Here is a 22,720-nt window from a genome sequence, read left to right as displayed (position 1 = left end):
AGATCAGTTTACCTCCTTGAACATTTATTTCTGTGCTAGAAAGAAAGAAATACGATACTGACCCCGGATCAGAACAAAGTCTGTCCAAGGACAGAGCCTGCCTCAGAGCCGAGAGCCCGTTTCTGTGGATTTATAGGCTTCCCATCCTTACGCACACACACACACATTCACACACACACACTGCCTTGGCCTGTGGGTCAGCGCTACCCAGTACCTGTCAGTCAGCTACAGACACACCAACGTATAAACCCTCTTTCCATGTCACACACAGTTAATGTATCAGTCAATGCCTAGTCATTTGCAACTCTGCCTTCCGCACACATATTCACACACATATACATCACTCTCGTCCCTGCCCTGTGTGGCCTGAGGGTCAGCGCCGGGCCGCTGGTTCAGACCACCGCGTCCCCGCCGCTGTTGTACAACATGTTTGGAGCTCAGCCACTGATTAAAGACCCTCAGTCATCAATCAATCGGCACGTCTCCCACCAGCCTTTCATCTGCAGCCTACGCTCATTAGTACCCACTCGGCGGGCTTTGACATTGAAGTGGATGAGGTGGAGGGATGGCGGGTTGTTGTATGCACGAGAATGGCCTTGTTTGAATTCTGTTTGCATGCATTATGTTAAGGGCAAGTGATGCCGGCGAGGAGTGGTTGGAATGGGATGGAGAGTGGGTTATTACATCCGAGAGCCTATGTAAATATGAGGTGTTTTTTTGAATAATGTGAAAAATATACAATGGGATCGCCTTCCCCGCTGCATTCATCTTCTCTTTCTTAAATGTCAGCAATACATTTCACATTTTCTTCTTTTTCCCCTGCTCACCTTCTTCTATCCACTCCCCTCATCCTTTTTCATCCCTCCCTCCCTCCCTGTACTGTCCTCCTAGCTTCCGCTACACACCCACTAGACCTTCCACTGTCCCACTGATGAGTGTGGATGACGCAGGCAGTTTGCTAGCTGATTGATTGGATAATCTTCTTAACGGGGTCACCATGGCGAGCGCGGCAGGCTCACACTGGTGATCGGGTGAGTAAGACTGCTGGCAGGAACACCGGTACACACACCCACGTGCACACACGGTGTCAGAGCGAGGTTATTGGGGTTACGCTATCAATCAGAGAATGGGCCGAACAACACATCCTCAAAAAGACAAGATGTCTCACTCACCTTGCTGAAAAAGATCTCGTCACCGTTGGCAGTGTCAGTGTCCACCGTGTATATGTGATCTCTGTGAGCAATCAGGGGGGAGGGCGAGAGAGGGTTTGAGAGAAAGCAGCAGGAGAGAGAGAGAGAGATGAGAAGATAAGAGGTCAGACAGCAGCAGACAGTCAAAAATATTCAACAAACAATAAACCCATTTCTTTTCTTCCTCCTCTGTTTTCCCCCTGCAGGCAGCAAACGTCAGAAAATGGGGCTTTGTATAAACTTTGTTCAAACTTCAAAAAATGACAATAAACAAAAGGAGGCCAGAGCTATTTGCTCTGTCAGACAGAAACAGTCAACAAAGGTTTAGAGCGCTGTGGCGCAGGCCTGGGGACAAAAGCCTCTTTGTCCCAGAGAAAGGTCTTGCAGGGGGGTGAGGGAGGAGGGAAGGTTGAGACGGGAGGTGCCAAGTCACTCAGAGCTGTTCAGGTCAATTAAGCCTAGTGTTTGAGCCACAGGAAATCTATACTAACACTCATTATAGCTCAGACAAGAAGACTTATGTGTGCTGGCCTGGAAATATACAGGCTTCTCCTGTATTACATAGTCCAACCATAAAGGCCCCGAAGGGGCATATGGAAGACATAAAACTCACAAGGGTTAACTACATCTCAGACAGACGGACTGGCTGGTTGACCAGGCATGTAGTTACACCTACTTAGTGTGGAGAATTAGGGTGCAGACATGGAATGGGAGAGCACAGAAGGTGTGAACGGAAGAGGCGGGAATAAAAAGGGGGGTTTATCTCGTTTGAGGAGAGAACCAAAGGTGACCACGCCAAACGATGTAACTGCTTTAATTTGTTGGAGATTAGCCGTTGAACGTGTTTTTAATCAAAGTGTGTAACAGTGGCATCGTCAGACCCGCGGCTTAATTACGTTCCAGCTCCCCAACCTGCGCTCAGCCAGCCAGGCTGCCTTGCTCTCTCATTAACTAAATCTAATAAAGTCTTCGGAGGAACAGGCATCTTGAAATGAATCCACTTATATCGCTTTCCTGGGGGCCGCCGCCTTCTCCTTGAGGACAGAACCCAGTCTACTGTACATTATCAGCCACGTGGCTTAAATTGAATAATTAATCTTTAACAGCAGCAGAAATTGAGACAACAGGAGAGGACACGTTTCCAGTTAGACCAAGGACAAAATCATCATTTGGATTTCAGTCACAGTCTGTTTATGGTTTTCAGTCATTTTAAGTCATGTGACTTTAGATTATTGTAGATATAATGTAAACAACATGATCAGCATCGTAAAAAACATTTACAATTTATGAAACTTAATGGTTACGCTCCAAGACTTTATATAAAGACAGACTGAACACTGCTAGACATCAATAGCTCAGTGTGAGTGGGGTGCTGTCACCATATTGCCAATGCTTGATTCTGCTTAACTCCAAACTAATGAGCATATTCATAGAGCGTGAATGGAGCTGAGACAAGCAAGCGTTGCACAGGCAGACAGCCAGTAATCAGTGAGGTCACCCACACTGGAAGCGGCCACGCCCTAAATTAAGCATAACTTAAAGACTAATTAAAACGGGGGAGTGACATAACAACTCACACCTGTACAGTTGCCATGAATGGAGAAATTGGCTACAGAGACCGAAACAGAGGCAGTGTTATTTCTGCTGTAAGAGGTCTGTGGGGATCTATTTGTTTTTTTAAACCAGCCCCAAGTGGACATATGAGCAATTTTTTGGCACTTCTGCGTTGGCTTCATTTTTCAACCCTAGAGGATGCCGCTCAGTTACAGTGCTATTGCACTACTTTATGCTAACCATGATAGACTGAATTTCCTGGGTCGCCGAAAGGGTTAAAGTGGCTACAATAAATTTGGCCAACAATAACATAGATATGTAGAAAAAACGCAGAATAGAAACATTTAAATGGCAATGTTAAGTGATAACAGTGAAGGATGATTCGACTATAATGTTCGTATATGTCCCCTAAAGTTCAACGAGGTCTTAATTTACATATCTATATTAAGATTCAAACTTTATTAAAAAAAAAAAAGAGACTAAACTAAGTCAAAAGCTATTAAATCAAAGGATTACTTTGCGGATTTAGTGAAATCCCTTGGGTTATTTTACTGCCTGCAATTCTAAAACAGCTCATGAGTAATCTGTAATTGACTGCTCCATAATTTTCGACGGTAACCTTCCCAGCTATTCTCCCTTGTCTTGTGCCTCTCCTGTCCCGGTGCTGACAGCGTCCTCGAGGGCCAAGGCCTTTCCAGCCGCGGGGTTTTCGGTTCCAGCAGAGATTAGAGGGAGCCAAGCGATGAGGCGTCTCTCAAACATCCTGACTGGAGATGGTGGAGGACAATGGAGCGGCTGTGTCTGTGTCAACACCAGCTTTCCAAACACACACACGGGCAAGAAGACCACCCCCACCCCCTGCTATTACCCCCGACGCGATCACACTAACTTACTCACAGATGCACCCTTTCCCCCGCTCGACGCTGCACCTGAACTCACATTACAACAAAGTCACTTCCCTCTGGTGAATGACTACCATCCATATAGCTGCAGGATGGAAATGAAAGAAAATAAAGCAGAGGCACAATCTCCGAGGACTCCTCTGGTGCCAGAGTATTTTATGTTTTAGACCATTATCTACAAATTGGATGTAGTTAAAATTAGTGCTGGTAATATTTCAAAGCAAATCTGAAGTTTTAAAATGGATTTTCCACCTTGCAGGCGGCCATTCATTTGTATTTATTTAACGGCGAATGAAAGCCAACTTTCACAGCTCACACATGCATGAAATACAGCACACGATCCATCACACCAACATTTCGTCGTCTTTATTTCCTTGCAAAGTAACACTGCTCTCTGACCCTAAAAATCTTGTTGGATGATGAAGCAAAACCGATTTCAAAACTGGATTTACTGATAAATCCTATTTATGTTATAACAAAGACGGTAAAAAAAAACACTCCAGCATGACCTCGAGCATAATATTTGGCAAAATACATACAATTCCCAAAGCGATTAATGGATTTTTAAGAAGATAATTACTTAAAAATTATCTAAAATTTGCTTATAGGCTCATAAATGTTCCTCATAAACATCAGTATAACAGCTGACAGAAACTAGCGGCTTGAAAATAGGGCGTCAATTTACCTCCCATACGTTCAAGGAAAGGTTCAGCCATGATGTGAACAAAAGAATGCAATTATTTCTGTACTCAGGCGGCACAAAGTGTGCACAAAGAAGCACACCTTCGTCACTGCTGCTGCCTTGATGAAATATCTGTATTTCATTCGAAATTTTTATGAGCCTCCTTCCACTGACCCAGCATCCCCAAACCGCGGCCGATTTCCAGACCATTCCTTCCTGCTGAGCTCAGTTCAGACAAAACAAACAGTTCTGAATAAAACAAATGCTGTCCTGCTATGGCATAAATGCGGCAGAGAGCACCGTTCCAACCTAATTTTACTGTGCAGCCTGTTTTCATTTGCGCCGGGGCGATTCACTGCGAGTACAAAAACAGGTATTCTATTGTGTATTGTTTCCTAGAATAGAATCCATTTACAGTACTGCGGTATACATTTTCCTGGTAGATTAAAAATGTTGGGTGAGTGGTCTTCCACTTCATTTGCATGTGCTTGGACTTATCCAAACATTTTAGCTCGGGGAAATTACTGAAACAAAGTTTTGTAGTAACTGATAAGAGCAGAACACAAGGAGTGAGTTATCTTGACTCACAAAGACTAATCACTGTGGGAGTGAAAACGAAAACTGTTTTTCTTTTTCAGCACTTGGAACCACAGTTTGATCATGGGTTAATGGGATGCTGTAAGCCCTGCTATCTTTTTAAGAATAGCTCTACCTTTGGAACAACAAAACTTTACATTTTGGAACTACATTTCCCAGGATTCTTAGCAGGCTGTAAGCAGGAAGTTTAAATCCAATGAGTCCCACTATGTTAGTCTATATTTATGTATATTCTGGTGTGACTAATTATCTGTTAGTAGTTTGTCTTTGCAATGAACCTATGGATGAATAGACGACTACATCTGGACCACACTGATGCTGAGGAAACTTCTGGAGATGGAAGGAGACTTGTTCTTTAGTGATTCATGGAAGTTATAGAGGTCATCACATCCCCAGAAACTACAGTATATGTCACACAGTACATGTATATTCAGAGTTAAGGCTGCTTGCTTACAAGTAGGTACCAAGTACCAAGTAGTAGTACCATTTTGACTCAAATTGAATCAATATGGGGATGTTTTAACTAGCAGCTACTGCTGAGCTTACTGCTGTCCATTTTGGTAAGTGCACCTCAGGCTGAGAACTATGCAAAACGCTTCAACCAGAACTGCTTGGTTATAATTAGACAAATTACGCAACATAACAAACATAAGTTTCTATAGGGACTGTTGTGCTGACGAGACGTGAGATTCGGAGGAAAATGAAATAACGGAAGCCTTTGACAGCGTACCAGCATTGAGCGTCAATGTGAATCACTTGGCGTAGGCCTCGCATTTCCCGAAATTCAGCGAGAAAAATGTGTGAGTAGGACGGAAGGTATGCAAATATCCTCTTAGGCTCAAACATGGAGGCAAGGCAAGAGGATGGGCACGCACTGTGAGAAAGAGCTGAATCAAGCCAAGACAGTAGACCAACTGAGCGCGGGCAAGAGTGTGAGATTGAGTGCAACAGAGTAACATAGAGGGTCTCCATCGGACATGTAGCCATGCGTGGCCATGAGAACACAAGGTCTTTGTGTGGAAGAATGTCGTTTTCATAACAGCGCGTTTCTTCTGGGGTGACCGCAGACCAGCTTCGTCCATCTGCTGCTTCTTTGTCAAACTATCTCGCACTCCAGTGGAAGAAAAGAGGGGTATGTGATTAGCATGCACCCCACACCTTATCCCGCCACCCCACTTTACGCAAACTAAATGCCTGCACATCCACCCCACTCCCCACCCTTTTTTCTCTCATCACCCTCTTCACCCATATTCCTCTCTCTTCATAACTGGATCATGGGTGGTAGAGGAGGGCCCATTGTACATTGTTTTGGCTTTCACCGGTTCAAATCCTCTTCACAAAGTGGATGGGAGGGAACTGTGGAAGCCAGCAGGCACCTTTAGGCTGTGAAGGGAGTTGTTGAAGATCTGAATGGGCTGGGGGCATCGAGAGGCCCCGTGTGATGTGGTGGCATGAAATACAACAAGCCAGGGTTCACTCACCCCCAAGCTGAGGCAGGTTGTTCTTTTCGAAGGTTGACGTTCTCATCGTGGTTCTCTACATTCTCTCCACATCTCCTTTTGTATGCGTCTTGTGTGTTTCTGTGTGTGTGTGTTTATGAATGCATGTGCGTTCTTGTGTGTAGCTACTTCAGTGGGGTGAGAGCCAGGTTTTGAGTGTGCACACTTATAGTAGTTGCATTGTCTTTACATTTATTGATGATATCCAGTGGTTTCTAGAGATCTTGGAAGAGAATTAATTATTTGTGTTTGCAATTTGTATTCCTGAGTCGCTTCTCTTGAGCTTATGAATTAATTATTTGTGCACACCAACTAACAGGGCATGCCATTAGGCAATGCCAAAGTAACAAAGAGGAAACAAAACTCTATTCAGTTCGATTCAATTCAATTCAATTCAGATCACTTTATTTGTCCCCAAGGGGCAATTAAAGTAGCTAAATATAGACCCAATCCCAAATAATAGACACAAACAAGACACACAGAGTACAATTTACGAGATTCACACATAATTTGTGTTTCAATTATAACGCGCAATTGTGCATTTAAAAAAAATTAAAAGACTTTGTATAAGTGGGTCAGTGTTCAGTTAAGAGGTGGACCAACAACAGCTAAACTCTATTAATATTAAACCAGACCTGCCCGATTAGTCTAGATTAGCTATTACAAGGGAAGTCCAACTTTTTATTTATCATTGGTGTAAAGCTACGTGCAGTGTTAGTAGTGTATCTGACAGCAGATGAAGCACTGCAATAATTTAGCATCATAACTGCTGGTTAGGTTGACATGAGGGAAAGAAGTCAGTGTTTGCATGCGCACCTCAGCACCAAAGCACGACTCTAACCTACCACAAACACTGTGGATGCGAGCCAGAGTAACCACAACAAACTATAACTTCAGCTCCTGCTGTTATAATGGCACAACACTAATTTGAGGGCACATTTGATTGCTACTGCAAGCCTCATTCTGCAAATACCAAAACTGTAGGCGAAACTCGGTATTTTACACACTTGCATAGGTGTGTTCTGATTGTTCCTGATTTTAATTCAGGTTGTTATAAGCTTTGTTTCAGAGCATGGACGTGGCTGGTAGCGTTGGTGCTGCGAGGAGAGGGAGAGGAGGCAACCGTGTAATCCCAGTCATTAGTGGGTTTTAACAGGATTTGGTGGAGCCACAATAATGGAGACTCTAGTGGCCTCCACTGCGAGACCCAAAGAGACCCAACAGGGAAGAGCAGCGGCCACAGAGGCTCGACTGTTCCACAGGACTCAGCCGAGAGAAGGTAATCTGGATTTTTGAGTGCATATGTGTGTGTCTCTGCGTGACTGCTAATGGCAGCAACAAATTCTGATCCTTCCACTCTCACTGATCACTCTTTCTCTCCGTCTCTCTCTCCCCCCCTTACATGCACATTCTCTGCCTGATTCCCATGCTTCCCAGCCTCATAGAGGGGTGTAAACAGAGTGCGGTTGGTGTTACCATGGCAAAGGCTGACCGAGGCCCGAGAATGGCGACTATGCCCTGCATGTGGAGAGACCTCTGGCTTGCTTGCTAGGCAGGATATACAGTAACACATTCACACATACCCACAGGCACAAGCACGAACGGACTCTCTCATTCTCTGCATGTCTTCCCTCCTCATGCCCTCAGACCTAATCCCAACCTCAAAATGAAATTCCAGTTTTGTATAATTTAGATCAACGTAATCACAGTTTTAGTCCTTTTGGAAAGATTGTGATCGGTTCATTAATTACTGAGATCTTGGAAACTGCTTTTGCCGAAATAAAGACATATGGCTAACAAAACACCAGCTGTGAGATAATTATGCAGACTTTACTCTGTCTGCTAATCTTATTTGGAAAAGAAAGGAAAGACAAAAGGTAAGATTATTATTAAACAGTCTGTACGCTGTCCTCAAATGTGAATTTAGTTGTTCACTGATTTGCTGAAAAATAAGCGATTATCATCATTTTTAGGTGTGCTAACCTTTAGACTTAAGTATTTTAGATACTGTCACTAAACTGTGTGTTAACAACCGTCGTACGCCATCAAACATTCCCCAGGTCTCGAAGATTTCACTCATTGTTGGTCAAAATGCTGCCGAGACGTAGAAAAATAATTCTGACCCAAATACGAAACTTAATTTAGCTCTGAAATAACTGCCAGAATAAGACTGGCGAGGCTGAGCTCTTCTTATAAAAGCATCCGCCATCTAAAAGGTTGAACATGTCTAAAACTCAAAGTAATTCTCACAAAGGTAGAGGCCAGACGACACACGCACACAGTTTCTATACTGGCCATGAGCAGGGAGCTTGACATTACCATCCCCCGACTGTCTGAGTTTAGACTTTAACTAGTCAAGACTCTCTGTCTCACTGCTGTTTTTCACATAAACACACATATATGCACAGATATTCTTTGCAGAGATTAAAAAAAAAAAGATAAATCTCCCATTGCACTATGATGAATTCCCCTTGAATGTTGCACATAATGTTCCCTGACCATGATATATGGACCTCTGGGATGGGAATCCTCCAGCGTCCATCTCTCACTGAGCAGTTTGTACGCGAAGTAGGTTTTATGTTCATTACTCATGTTATACATCATGTCTTAGTTTGTCAAGGATAATGCATACCTGATTGCTACTGAATCTTGCCGTGTGACTTCATAAACACCTCTTACTGTGACTCATGTACCGTATGTACTCAGGCAATTATTGGAAGACCTCGTCAGCAGAAAAATCTGTAATGCATCTCTCCTTTTAAGGGCAGATATGTGAGCTAAAACAACACTATATTCAGTAAAATGCTTGTTCAAGCTAAACAAACAGGAGGGTATTTGATAGCCTGCATAGGAAAAGACAGCAGCCTGATATCTTATCTCACTGTAGTGTCCCTCTGGATAATGCATTTGATAGAAAACTGAGAAGAGGAACAAGATTCGGAATATTAAAGAACTCAGCGAGGCATGATCTGAATTCATAATCACCATTCAATATATATGAGTCTGAGAAGGCTAATAATATTTTATAAATACTAGAAAAGTCATGTGATCTCGTCGGCGGAGGCAATTTTCTTGTCCACATACGACGGCTGAGGCACGATCGCAAAAAAAAAAGAGCGACTGATTTCCCCAAATCACTACATTTCATTCAAGCCTGAAAACGGAGAATGAATTATCAATTGCTGCATCTGTTGCCGAGCTCTCCCGTTGCCAACGACTTGACTCTTTCCCTCTACGGATTAATCCACTTTTTGTCTATTTACAATTTCATCAGTTGCTATGTTTGCATGCATCTCACAGCTTAAAAATCCTGAGTGTTTGATTTTTGCCAGCGCCAAAACAGGAGCCAAAGGGATTTAATACACTGAGGAGTCATTCAAAAAACAGTCTGAATCAGTGTTGGGCTTTGGACTGCGTTCACAGTGGCCATCTGCAAGCTGCTGCGCACCGAGAACTGAGGCTCACTGGTCTAGAAGCATGATGGCAAAGCTGTGTGGTGCTGGCCCCAGAATAAACAAGCCGTTTGACTGGACAAGCATCATAAAAGCAACCATTGATGTCGCCTATTTTTTTTTTTTTTCCTGCAGCATTGTGCGCTGTTTCGTAGCTTGGGCCTAGCTGGGTTGACCGCTGGCTTGCTTTCACATTGATTTCTGAAGGGGTAATTGTCTACTGCTGTTTGCCTTAAACTGTTTGTCATTTAACTTTTACGTGTCTTCATCGATATCCTTTTAGGGCCAGTGGGTGTTTCTGCACAGGCCGTCGTTTGTGTTTCCATGTTATCGACTCCCGGCATTCTTCTCTGTGTCAGGATCAATGATGGTCACCCGAGTCAGTCTAATCTGAGGCGGCTATTCCACTTATCCAGGGGTCACATACCTAGCAGCAAGATGTCAGTGCTCCCCTCTGCTTTAAGCAAGTATGCAAGTGTAGGCACCAACGCGCCAGGTGACTCCACACATGGCGCGAGTCACTGCAGATATGCTGGCAGCTCCCAAACACATGTTCCCCATTCCAAACGTATATCCACACACACACACACATACACATACATAAAGGCCACACACCCAAGAAATTACATTTAAATCCGGTCGACAACTGGTCAGCATACTAAAACGGGGCAGCACACACTCTGTCTGTCACACACACACATAAATACACACCCACCCAATAAACCCTCTGTGTCTCATTTCCCTCTCTTGCCACCCCATGCGGAGCAGGTGGGCGACGTCTCTGGCAACACACACACATACACACACGCACACACACACAGAAAGGCTCTCTCTTTCAATCTGTTTCCTTGCTCACTCTCCACTCTCCACACACCTCCTCTTAATGACCACAGATATGTTAAAAAGCTCCGCCACTTAAAGCAGCAGCCTCCCTTAGCCACTTAATTTGACATGCTTGGGAGGAAAACAGAGAAAGACTCCTATTGTGGCTTTCAACAGTATCCAATCAGGCCTGCCACTCAATTAGCCACGGAAGGCAAAGAACAAGCAAATAAGAATCCGTTTTATCAAGTCCTTTACAACGGCGGCGTTATTCTGCACATTCAGGCCCCTCGTTGACGGTAAACCCGCTTCCGACTCGGACTGTACTGTTTGTCAGACCGCTCACTTTGCCATGAGGTGAGGTGAGGGCCCCCCCTGACCGTTTCTAACACTCAAGGCAGGGGGGAAGACAAAAATCGATATCGATTTTCTCCGTGGCTCCAGACGATTGTGTAATTGAGCTATATTATGTCAGAAAGATGAGTCACGGACAAATACAGATGCGCAGGTGACAAACACACTGACGGAAAGACAGAAAGCAATAAAGGTGGGTGACAACAAACTGTTTTAAAAAATCAAGTTGTGCGAAGTAGCCGGCTGCCAGCAAATAGTGGAAAATCTTGCGTGTTAGTGTTGTATTACTGTTTATTGATGCCACAGAATGTGCATTAAACTGACTGGATGATGCATTTAGACCCAAAATGTGGATTGTAATGTTTTATATAAAAAAAAAAGAGCAACACTTTCTCTTTCTTTGAGATTTTTTGTGACTGTGCGACTGAACATTTATAAAAACACATGGCACAAGACTTCAGGGACAAAGGGGTTTTTGCGAACGATGAGCTCTAAATGGAAAACATCATGGAGGTAATAAAAGAAGCAGCTCAGACTGCAAAGAGATTTAAGGTCTCAGCATTCAGCTCAGAATCAGGCCGTCCTGATTCCCAAAACTTTAAGACAAAACGGCACAGCGGGGCTCCAAAGTTCAGTTTGACGGCTGGATTTCACAGCCCTTTAACGTTTATCGAGTTAGAATGGGATCAGATGTTCACAAAACATGTGTATTAAGAGAAGGGGCGATGAAGGGTTCAATAATCCCGGGGAAACCACGCATGCTCAGTTTGAACGGCCTGCACATTTATTCCACAAAGAAGTAAAGAGCTAAAAGTATTTGAGGAGCACATCAAAGTAATTAAAAAGCTGTTATCACGCACCTGGCAGCGATGTATAATGTCTTGTTCATGATCATGATGAGCTGGATGTCCAGTTTGTGCCGCTGCGTGTTGTTCCTTCCAGGTTTGTGGCCTACAAACGCTGGATACTGCTTTGTGTCTGTAAGAAGGGGACAAAAAGGGAATCCCAGCATGTGTTAACCTTATATTAACAACCAGTAATGGCATTGGAAATGTGTGAATTTCACAGCTTTGATCATGTGTTGTGTTTCTTTAGGTCTAATGTAAACCCGTGTGTCTCAGCTGGACAAGGGAACGCCACCGCAATTGTTGGTTGAGCTCCTCCTGCAACCATAAATTGCAGGATAAAAATACCCTTCACTGTACCATGCAATCGTTCTATTGTTAGTGGCCTTGGATGAAAGCACTTGGTTTGAATAAACAGTCTGATAGAGCTGGCTGGCTGGCTTGTGTTTCAGCTTCCCTGGCCAGGAGATACAGTGTTAACGCCCGGAGAGAGAAGAACAGGAGAGGACAGAGGGAGAAACACAGAGAGGAACAGAGGAAACAATGACCATATCATTATAGCCTGCCACAGCGTTTACACTATCACACACAGCATTAGGAGCCCAACAGAAAAATAGCGGATTATCCTTTGATGTGGGGTGGGCTCTGTTTCAAATGTGCCTTAAGTCCTTCATTTTGGTGCGTGGAGAGGGCCTGTCCTCGGGCGCCAAATTACACTCCGTGCCTCCAGAATGTGTTCAGCGTTGGGGATGGTGGGTTGAGAGGGAGGGATGAGGAGGTGGAAAACAAGTGAGACAGTTACCAAGAGGAGGGGATTTGCAAAGTAGTCGAGAAAGAGGAAAAAAAAAAAGAGTGCCTGCAGAGAGGCACAGAGCGGAGGGAGGACTTGTAATGACAGCAGGGACAGTGTAGGAAAGAGAGAAGGAAAAAAAAAAGGGAAATAAAGGATATACTTACAGTTGCCGTGTGAGATGCTAATCGGCTCGGAGTCCTCGGGGAAGCCCGCCCCGGCTATTTGCAGTAGCGTGAAGTAGAGTAACAAGGCCTCTGACCTCATGGTCGCGCCAACGCTGCCGCTGCTGCTGCTGCTGCTGGTCCTCTGCTACAGTTTTGCCTCAGCCTGAAGCAGGGGAAGGAGGAGACGGAGAGGGACGAAGGGAGAGATGTGGAGAAGGCAGAAGAAAATTGTTAAACAATTATTTTCACCTGACTGCCTCATCAATTAGTGTCCCTCCTTGGTTTCTGCATCTCTGGCAAGTGAAACAAACAAAAAAAAAATAATGCAGAAGTTAGGGGGGGAGGCGAGGAGGGGGCAGGAGTTATCCAAACAAATTCCAAGTCCACCTGAATTAGCTGTTTTTATGCATTTTGCATGGCCCATTGCAATCTGTCAGAGATATATTTATATATGCATTTTCGATGACTCAAGTAAGCCGCACTGCAAGCGAAACAGAATTAATTGGATTAGGTTGGTAATATGCGTCATAGATCGATGTCAGGCAGAGAAGATCTCTCTTCCTCTCTCTCTCTCTCTCTCTTTCTCTCTCTCTCTCTCTCTCTCTCTCTCTCTCACTGTGTGTGACAGGGTCTTAGTGAAGTGGGAGAGATTAGCCTGCTGTAGAGTATCAACTGTACCTTGAGACAGGGCAGGATGGCAAGGCGGGTACCTAATTTCCCACTTGCCAGTCTCTTACAAGGGCAGCAGTCTTAACTTCGACAGGTCAATAACCACAGGATAAATCTGTGCTTAAGTATGGCAAACACTTTACAACAACAATGGCTTAAGAGGCACCTGAAGGAGTGTACTTTACTTATTTCTCCGTCGCATTTCTCTTTTCACTTCTCTTCACCTTAAATACCAAATGTTGACTCACCGCTCTCACTCACTCCCTGAATGTTTTCCCTTTTTTATCTACCTTTAAATCCTTTAAATCTCCTTGTGCCCAGCCAGCCAATCTTCTAATGTAACTTATATGTGTCCTCCGAAGTGGATTGTATAGCAGATGCCCTACATTGCGTTGACGTAATGTCTTTATAGCGCAGAGCACGGCAACTGAGCTTTTCTTACTGCAGTTTTCAGCGACCGATTACACCCATAAATCATCCAAGACAATTATTATGTCTGTAATCTAATCAAGAATAAAGCATTTCATTTGCATAAGGCAACTTCTTTTTTTTTTTCTTGGCTGAAGCTGCGGGGGTGAGACGTTTGCTGCCGGGTAGATGGAGATGCTACGGGGATGAAGAATTGAATAAAACACTCGACTTCGTTTGATAAAAGTTGTTTATCCCACGCTGTATTTTCACTCGCCCATTGTACGTCCAAAAAGGAGAACGAACGGACGGGAGGGAGGAAGAAGGGAGAAAAAAGAGAGAGGGGAGGGGGTGTTACTTTCTCTTTTCTTTGTCATGTCTCTCACTCTTCCCCCTCTCTCTCCCTTTCTCTCTCTCTCTCTCTCCCGCTCCATGCTCCTGTGAATCTCATTCAGGAGAGGAATGAAAACACTATTCACTGGTAGAATCATTTTAAAACTGAGGAGAATACCAATACTAAAGCCTGGATACGACCTTGATCTCACAAACCGCTCTGCTCCTCTCCCTGCTTTCTCACTCCATGGCCTACTACTCCTCCTCTTCTTCTTACTCTGCTTTCCGTGCCACATTCTATATATTTTTTTTTACCAATGGAAAGACACAAAAATGGATTTTTCCCTCGCGCTCCTCTTCATATTACAGTAAAGGTCGGCTGAGCTGCATTTCGAGCTGTTTCTAAACTGTAAATAATAATTGGATTCCTTCTATGCAACACAGCACAGGGCTAAAATGTGCGTCTCTCTTGTGAACCTTGACCCAGAAGAACCTCCAGTAATCAACTGACTGATGAGCAGGAAGTGGCAGGACACGGAGCGGTTAGCCCTCGGGGAGCTAACAATGAATGATGGATGGAGGCTGCACTGGCCAAGGAAACAAGATGCGATCCGTCTCGGTACAGTCAGATAAAAATGGATAATTGTGCGATTGTATTTTTAGACAGGACTTGATTATGTCAGAAACAAATATGCAACAGTTTCGGTTTTATTGTTTGTTGAACACATTCGCAGGAGATTAATCCTACAGCGGATGTTTTTTAAGGCGAGGCACATCCTCTGTCTATATCAGTGGGTTGTAACGGGATGCTAAAAAGTGTTAGCCAAACCATCTCACAGTGCCTACTCTCATACACAAAATAAATTGAGCACAAAATGACTTAAGTGAAACCCCTAAGCCTTCCAGTGGCCCTTTCATTACCGGCTGCCACACATGAGTAACAGGAGGGAGCGAGACACAGTCTGTCTTTACCGAATTACACTCTTTCCGTTGAAGAGCAAATTGCTTCCTTGTGTGCGAGTGTGACTGTGTGTGCGCGCCGGCCCGTGATTTAAAATGCTACTTATGTACGGAACTGTAGACATCTGTTGAAACGCAAACTGAGAACATCAGGATTCGGGAAACATGTGCTCAAACTTCAGCGATAAATTACCTCCTCCACACACAGAATCCACACATGCACAGGTGGAAGCGTGTGGATTTCCTCTCTTACAAAAGCTTCCCTTGGAAAACAACCAAAGAGAAGACACAAAGAGTAACAATGGATCCCCATGCATCCTCCTCTGGGTTTTAATAGATAATAACATTTTGAGAACCTTATTCCCTTAAATCTCCCGCACACTCGCAGTGATAAAGTAGCTGTTTGTGTGTGCGTGTAAAGCAGGGAGGGGAGAGTTAATCAAGCTGGATGCTGGCAGGAAGCCACCAGCAGGTAATAAAAACACAAGGACCCCCCAGAATCCCTCTTACATGCCGCACCATCTTATGAATAAACTAACACACATGTGCATGCATGCACGATCATTCAGACACTCAGTCACCTTGCAGCGTACACAGCCAGGCGTAGAAGGATTGAACAAAAACACATATTAATGCAAACTATATTGCCAATAAGGAAAAGCACACAACTCAACGCTGACAAACAATCACAAACACAGAGGCACAGAGACACGCACCGCCACCCATGGGGGCACCTGACCTAAGCTGCATTAGCTTTACCAATAAACACATCAGCAGGCCTAATGATGTTATTGCTGCTGTTGCATCAACATGTTAGTTATGGGTGCTTGGAGCTTAAACATGCACGCAGTAACACACATTTATTTTAACGACAGGGTCAGCCACAGTGGGCCACAGCGAGGAAATGTTACCCAACACTTAGCCACGGGTTTGTTTGTCTGTCTAGTTAATTGCACAAACAAACCGAAAACACGGGTTAAGACGCACACGAAGCTTGATTGGGCTGAATTTCACAAAGTCACACACACACACACGCACCCAAGTTAATCCTGAGAAGGTCCCAGCTGTTCATCTTGTGAAGCCCCCGCTGTGCTAGACTTAATGTATAATGGAGTGAGTGACTGCCGTTTGATTACATCTGAGTAGACCTGTTGACGGGCTGATGCCTCCGAACGTGTTTAGAGAGTGGTTTCCCAAGAAAAACGGCAGCAATTGTTTGTTTTTTGTTTTCTAAGTTAAATACAACGTATGACTATGATTAATTGTGTGGTGGTGGTGGTGGTCTGGGTCGATGGATGGGTCAACAAAAAGCCAGATTTCAAAGTGGCAGTTGTTCAGTTGGTTTATTTTAATTATTTGCTAATCTTCAAGTGGTTGCTATCAAAGCAACCATGGCGGCAAAGGTCCATAAACCTTAATGAAATACTCACGTTAACCATTAACTAACTCAGATCAAGTTGTTTCTGCGCAACACAACACAAACACAACCTAACTTCAAATACAGCCGCGTAAGATTAAATTACAGTTTTGTTTTTGACAACTCTTTTGAAAAGAGGTCAGAAAAGACTTGAATGCAGACTTTTCTGTGTCATTCTGAAGAGCAATTCTCAACAACTTGGAGGACTTCTTAAGTGATGATGTTTATGTGTGGCCTACTTCTTGCTTCAAGGCCATCAGTCTGTACTTGAGACCTTATCACGCTGGAGTCTGGCTTCTATGTGGCTTTACATAACACAGCCCCACACAATAGCTGTCTGTGTGTCGAGGCGGCGTTGTTTTTATGTGTTGCATCTCTGATTGTGCAACAGCGAATATGATATTCTCATCAGCGTGTCAATGTCATTATCGAGGATAACAGCGACTTGTTTTCCAATTGGGTTTTTGACGGCAGTCAGATCTGGAGGAAGCGTCCCATATGAAGGTTTTAAAGTGGCAGCTTCTTGTAAATTCTGCCTGACAGCTTTGATATGTGTGCAGTCTGCCTGTGTTTATATTTGGCCGTCTGGGTAATGTCCACAGATTGGTGCTGAAGGTTTTACAGATGACAGGAATGCCAAAGAGAATGGGGTAGCTTATTGGCAATGTGCTGTTATGTGCCTGTAATTATGGCCGGCAACCACATTTGGAGGAGGTGCAGCTATTTGTACATTTAATTGGAATTTTGTAATAGCTGACACAGGACGTGGTTTTATTCATTTGTTATTTTACATCGGGAGTGGAGTAATCAAATTGTTGGTTTAACCAAATTCTGAGGAAACATATTTGTCACTGCTGATCAACCACGGTCATATGTTCAGCGGTATTTCCAAAGAGAACAGCTCCCACATGTTCTCTGGAATATTTCAAGTAGTTGTTTGTAAAAGATCTGAATCACCTGCAATGCGTTTGGTTAGATGATGACAACTCATTTAGAGACAGCGAAAAAGGTGGAAAAATAAAATAAAATAACTTACTATTAGACATTAACTGATCATTTAAACATCAATAAAAGTAGTATAAAGATGTCTGAGACAAAAGAGAAGTGTGTCTGTCTGTTGCTTTTCATGGTTTCTGAAACTGAATAAAAGCCAAAGCGATTTTCCAGCTGAACGAATGACAGCGGGGTAATTCCAGCAACTTCAGAAGTTTCTGCTGTGTGATAATCTCGCGGCATTACAGGGCCAAAAAAAACAAACAAAAAAAAAAACACGGGGGTGAACACTACACCCGTCACAACACCAGACCACACTAAAACCCGACATTTTTACAGCACAGCCACATAAGTAACGTATTGCTAAACCTGATGGAGTTTGCCACCTCCGTCCACAGCGGCACCTGTTCACGGGCCTGCTGGAGGAAGTGGTGTTTGGGGCGAGGTGTGAAAGTAGAAGAAAATTAGACCAAGCACAGAGAAGGTTGGAAAGACAGCCAGGTGAGAATAATGCATTGATCCGCCATATGGGGATAAAAATGGAACACATCCAACCACCTCGGGCTCCCAAATGGGGAGGATACCCTGGCAGGTGTTTACACATGTCAGTCCTGGCCTGATAAATCAGACAGAAAAGACAGGAGGAGCTGTCTGTCTGAACCCAGGAGACCATGATAAAAGGAGGGAACGGAGGGAGGGCAAGAGGGAGGAACCCGCCTGTCTTTTTTGAGAACAAGAGCCAAACCAGAATCCAGGATAAGCACACAAATACAAGCACACACACTTGCATGCATACTCCTACAAATAATCCTCGAGCTATCCAAAAGCATACTTTTCCTCCCGTTGTTTTTTTTTTTTTTTTTCATCCCTTAGATGTTGCTTTCAAATAAATATCTGCATGGAGGTAATCCATCATGGTTCGATTATTAAAAGACAATGAGGTGGACATGAATGAGGCACCCTGTCGCTGTGGGCCCTTTATTAAAACAGGAGTCCAAATGCAAGAACGTCTCCCTTTAAAGAAGTGACGGATTGATTCTGGGCGCGGGCCAAAGACGACTCAAAAAAGACGAGAGGGAAACAAGGGGGGAAAGAAAGACTCAAGAGCAGCAAGGGAATAGAGGCAAAGTGCCAACTTGGAGCAACGGCAACCTAACAAAGACATTCAGAGACTGGTGATAAGCTGCTATCTTTACAACATTGCCTCTGTGATGTAAAAGCCATTAGGCCTGGACATGCCTCTGTGTTCTTAATCATTAAAAACAATTATCTGTTGCAAAGCAATGGATGTCCTTTTTCAGGGTTGTACTGAGGACACTCTTGGTTGCAAATTACCATAGTTATTAAAAAGAGCAGCGCAAAAATTAAAATGAAAAAAGTGTAATGAGTAATGAAGAAAGGAAAGGAAAGGGAAGGAAGGGAAAGGAAAGGAAAGGAAAGGAAAGGGAAGGAAGGGAAAGGAAAGGAAAGGAAAGGAAAGGAAAGGAAAGGAAAGGAAAGGAAGCGATAGCAAAGCAGAGAGGGGAAGAGGAGGGGAGCTTAATGGGTGTTCGCTGTTCAAGAATGATCCAAAGTAAACTGACATCACACCAACCTCGCCACCAGCAGAAATCAGTCGGGGAGAAAGATGAGAGGAGATAACTACCACTCAGTGCATTGTTTTTCAAAAGTAGGTCAAGAACTTGTTGGCTGCCGTGGCTGAGATGAGCCGCTTAAATTGCCTCGGAAAACTTCTAACAGCTCAAGGTTTAGTCTAAGACAAAAAAATTATGTCTGAGAATGAAACCACTTTAACCGATAATCGGAACCAGAGGCCAGTGGATGAACCCTACAGACTACTGTTAACTCCAGTACCAAAGTGAGCTTGATATTTGTTTGTTTTTTTAGTGACACTCGATGGATTTCCATTCCATTTCCATTTTCTCCTTACGAGCAAATGTAAGCTAGCCAATGTTTTATACTAGGATGAACTCGACAAAATATCAGCGTCTTGCCTTTTCCTCGTCTGTCGGGCCCCGCATAGCCAATTGCCCCCCATGTTACCCTCACTACCTCTCACAGACCAAATGAAAACATTTGTTGTTTGCGTCGCCATCATTCTTTCTGTTCATCCTGCGAACTATCTTTTAATCTCTTCAGCTGCTTCGGCAAAGACGTAAAGGGTGAGCGGAGCGTGGTGCGGGCATTTATGAATCAAAACAAGCCCCCAGTCGGTGACACGCATTCACCCACAAACACAAAAGCCCAGCTCGCATCGCAAAACACAACTGGTGCTTAAGAGATTGACCCAAAAAAAGGTTACACGTTTAAATATCAGAACCTGTCAGTCATTGCTTGTGAGGATGCCAGCGCGGCAACTTAATGGAGCTGGATGAAGCTGATACAGAGATGTGTGGACACGGCCTCCTCTGCCTCTCTCTAGATACAACTATCTCTTTGGTTTGACACTACTCCGCCCGGCTTTACGACTGTTGAACATTCCCCCTCTCATCCTCTTTAAATGCTCAGTGATATGAGGGAACACTTTTGTCAGTTCATATACCAGCTGGTCACCTGTCTGTGGTGTTGACTTGGATCCTTGTCAAAAGTGCAAAAGCAGCTGAGAGATACAGACTGAGACTTTTTTTTTTTTGAGAGAGAAAGAAATAGCAGTAAAAAAAAAAATGTCAGAATGTCACTGAGCTAAATGCCACATTAACTCCACAGAGACAGATCCTGGAATGACTGCAGCCGTGCCCCGTGGAGCAGCGATTGGAGTGTTGAAACTGTCACACGGCATAATGCACATTTTACTTGGAAACTCACTTTACGAAGGCCAACTGCGGGGTGCCTTCAGGCAGCGCTGCGCCATTTCGTGCTATGCTTAGTCATGATACAGACCTGGGACTTCCAGCCTGTAAGCTTGGTGAGTCAAGTAATACTTTAAATAGGCTGCCTGGGGTTGAATACGCATGGCAATATGTTTAGAAATGTGCTCCCATGCACGAGGATCTACATGCAATTTCAGGCTCTCATCTTTAGTAAACATCAGCTAAGCCATTACCAGGCAGACGGATTAGAAAAGAAAAAAAATCTATTTCTGCAGGTTAAGTATTTCCAAATCCAAAATGCATGAGCCCTAAAATTACTTTTAATGTCACTTTTAGAAGGGGAAAGGGGCTCACGTTTGGATAGCTTGGCGCTCCTGCTGCAATTCATGCCAGTTCTTTCGCGTCAGAGTAAAAATTTGTGTTCAGAGGAGTATGGAAGACGTAGCCGAGAGGGACACTGTGTTCCTGGGGTAGTTGTCCCTCGCAAATAAAGTAGGACGAGCAATCAATAAAACAATAGTTGTAATTCTGGCCTGGGAGCTGGATGGTTACAAACACTTTTCCTCGACAAGGCCCAGGCTGTAAATGAGAAAAGTCTCAGAGTCAATATTCAACGGCGGCTCACTAAGTGGTTTTTATTGTGGATATAAAAGCCTCAAGGAGATTTGGAGGAAAGAAATGGAAATTTTAATCCGTACTGGACCTTGACTAAATAGACATAAAGTTGTAATCAATGTAGCGTCCATGTAAAAAAGTAAAGTTATATGCATAATCAGCATCAGTCTCCGCAGCCAAAGACAGAGTAGAAAAGACAGCTCGTGTGTTTAAACCCGTCTTTTGCTACAATTAAGAACTCTCTTTGCTGAGACGGGACTATATATTAGGTGTTTTGCTTATTTTTCATTCTTTTAACAGTAAACTCATGCAGCTGTTTTCTTGGGTTCTTTTCCTTCCCTTTCAACTAAACTGGCAAATCAGACGCAGGATATAAGCGGGTGGCCTGTGGGGACTAAACAAGAGGTGTGATGGTTTTCTGTTGTCGTATCCATCTGGTGCAGTTTTCACATCTCACAGCCTCCTGCTTCTTCATAATAGGTGTTCTTGGGAGTTTTTTTACAAGGTGTGACACAGTCTCTATCCGTGCCTCATTGTCTACCTAATGGCAGTTAACAGTACATTGCTCTTCAGCTCTACAGTTTAACTTTTACATTTTTTTTTTCGACAATCCGTTTGAGCCTTTTCATAAACTGCGCGATTTTATAGTGCAAATGCAGGGAGAAGCGCAGCGGAGACGTCACAACATTCACAAATCACCAGTCATATGTCCTTGCGGCCAAAGCAAGAAGCAAAAGCCGTAAAAACGCCAGGTTGCCTTGTAAATAATGCTCCTGGATATCACATAGTCTGTTTCGGTCATAAAGCCCGCAAATGTACCGTGATTTAATTTGCTGTTTTGCCATCTCATAAAATCATTTCAGCCCCAAGTTAATGACATTTTTCTCTCAGTTTATTTGATGCAGGTTCCATTATGCTAAGTGACTGAGCCTGTGTCCTCGCTGATAACTGGCTAGCTGGCCTTCCGTTCCACAGCAGCAGGCCTATCAGATTTGACTGAGCGTGATGCTAATCTTCTATTAAGGTGGCCATGCATTGGAAAGAGAAGATCGCAGCACCAGCACATACTTTCTTTCTCTCATGGTCTGTCTCTATGTCTATTTCATATAGCACAGTCCTTTTCAGTCAACCTCTGTATATTACATTTTCCCTTTCTCTATTTCTCCGTCTCTAGCTTTGTTTTATTCGCTTCCCTGACCCCCTTGCAACTTAACACCAAATACATCTTCCGACTAGAATAAAACCTCATCCCACAGACTTTGCCTCCCTCAGTTTTTTTTTCCATGACAGGAAACATACATTTTATAATGGGGGATGAAGTAAACTAAACACAATTACATTCTGTGTTAGCCTGTGATATCGCGATAATGGTAACAGAGTATCTTGTTTTCTGTTAGTGCATCATATCCAACAGCATTATGAATCATCTGTGATAAACCAGGACATTCAATACCGCTGCTGCATGAGGCCACAGTCACTAAGTGACAATGCATTGTACCGCAGTCGCTGCCAGTGTATAGTATAAATCTGTCTGAGTGTTGTTATCTTCTCAAACCATATTGTAGGAGGGATGCAGGGCGCATCCAGCTCTAGACTAATGAACAAGATGACAATGTTCTGGCAGGCAGATCATTGACACATCCCGACAGTGTGCAAAAACA

The 22,720-nt window shown here is 43.8% G+C and overlaps 1 protein-coding gene across 3 annotated transcripts in view; it reads right to left on the bottom strand.

Moving 5' to 3' along the window:
* Positions 1 to 22,720, bottom strand: part of sema6a (sema domain, transmembrane domain (TM), and cytoplasmic domain, (semaphorin) 6A) — a 106,068-nt gene that overhangs the window by 43,911 nt on the left and 39,437 nt on the right. For all 3 annotated transcript variants that reach the window (XM_084551211.1, XM_084551210.1, XM_084551212.1), the window contains exons 2-4: positions 12,855 to 13,017; positions 11,913 to 12,030; positions 1,173 to 1,233 (exon numbers count right to left, since the gene is read on the bottom strand). In XM_084551211.1, the coding sequence (XP_084407337.1) occupies positions 1,173 to 1,233; positions 11,913 to 12,030; positions 12,855 to 12,954 (279 nt within the window). In that variant the 5' untranslated portion in view covers positions 12,955 to 13,017. The remainder of the gene's footprint in view (positions 1 to 1,172; positions 1,234 to 11,912; positions 12,031 to 12,854; positions 13,018 to 22,720) is intronic.

This window comes from Chelon labrosus, assembly GCF_963514085.1.
Source record: "Chelon labrosus genome assembly, chromosome: 9".
NCBI classification, from domain to species: Eukaryota; Metazoa; Chordata; class Actinopteri; order Mugiliformes; family Mugilidae; genus Chelon; species Chelon labrosus.
This window is presented reverse-complemented; position numbering and strand designations above follow the sequence as displayed.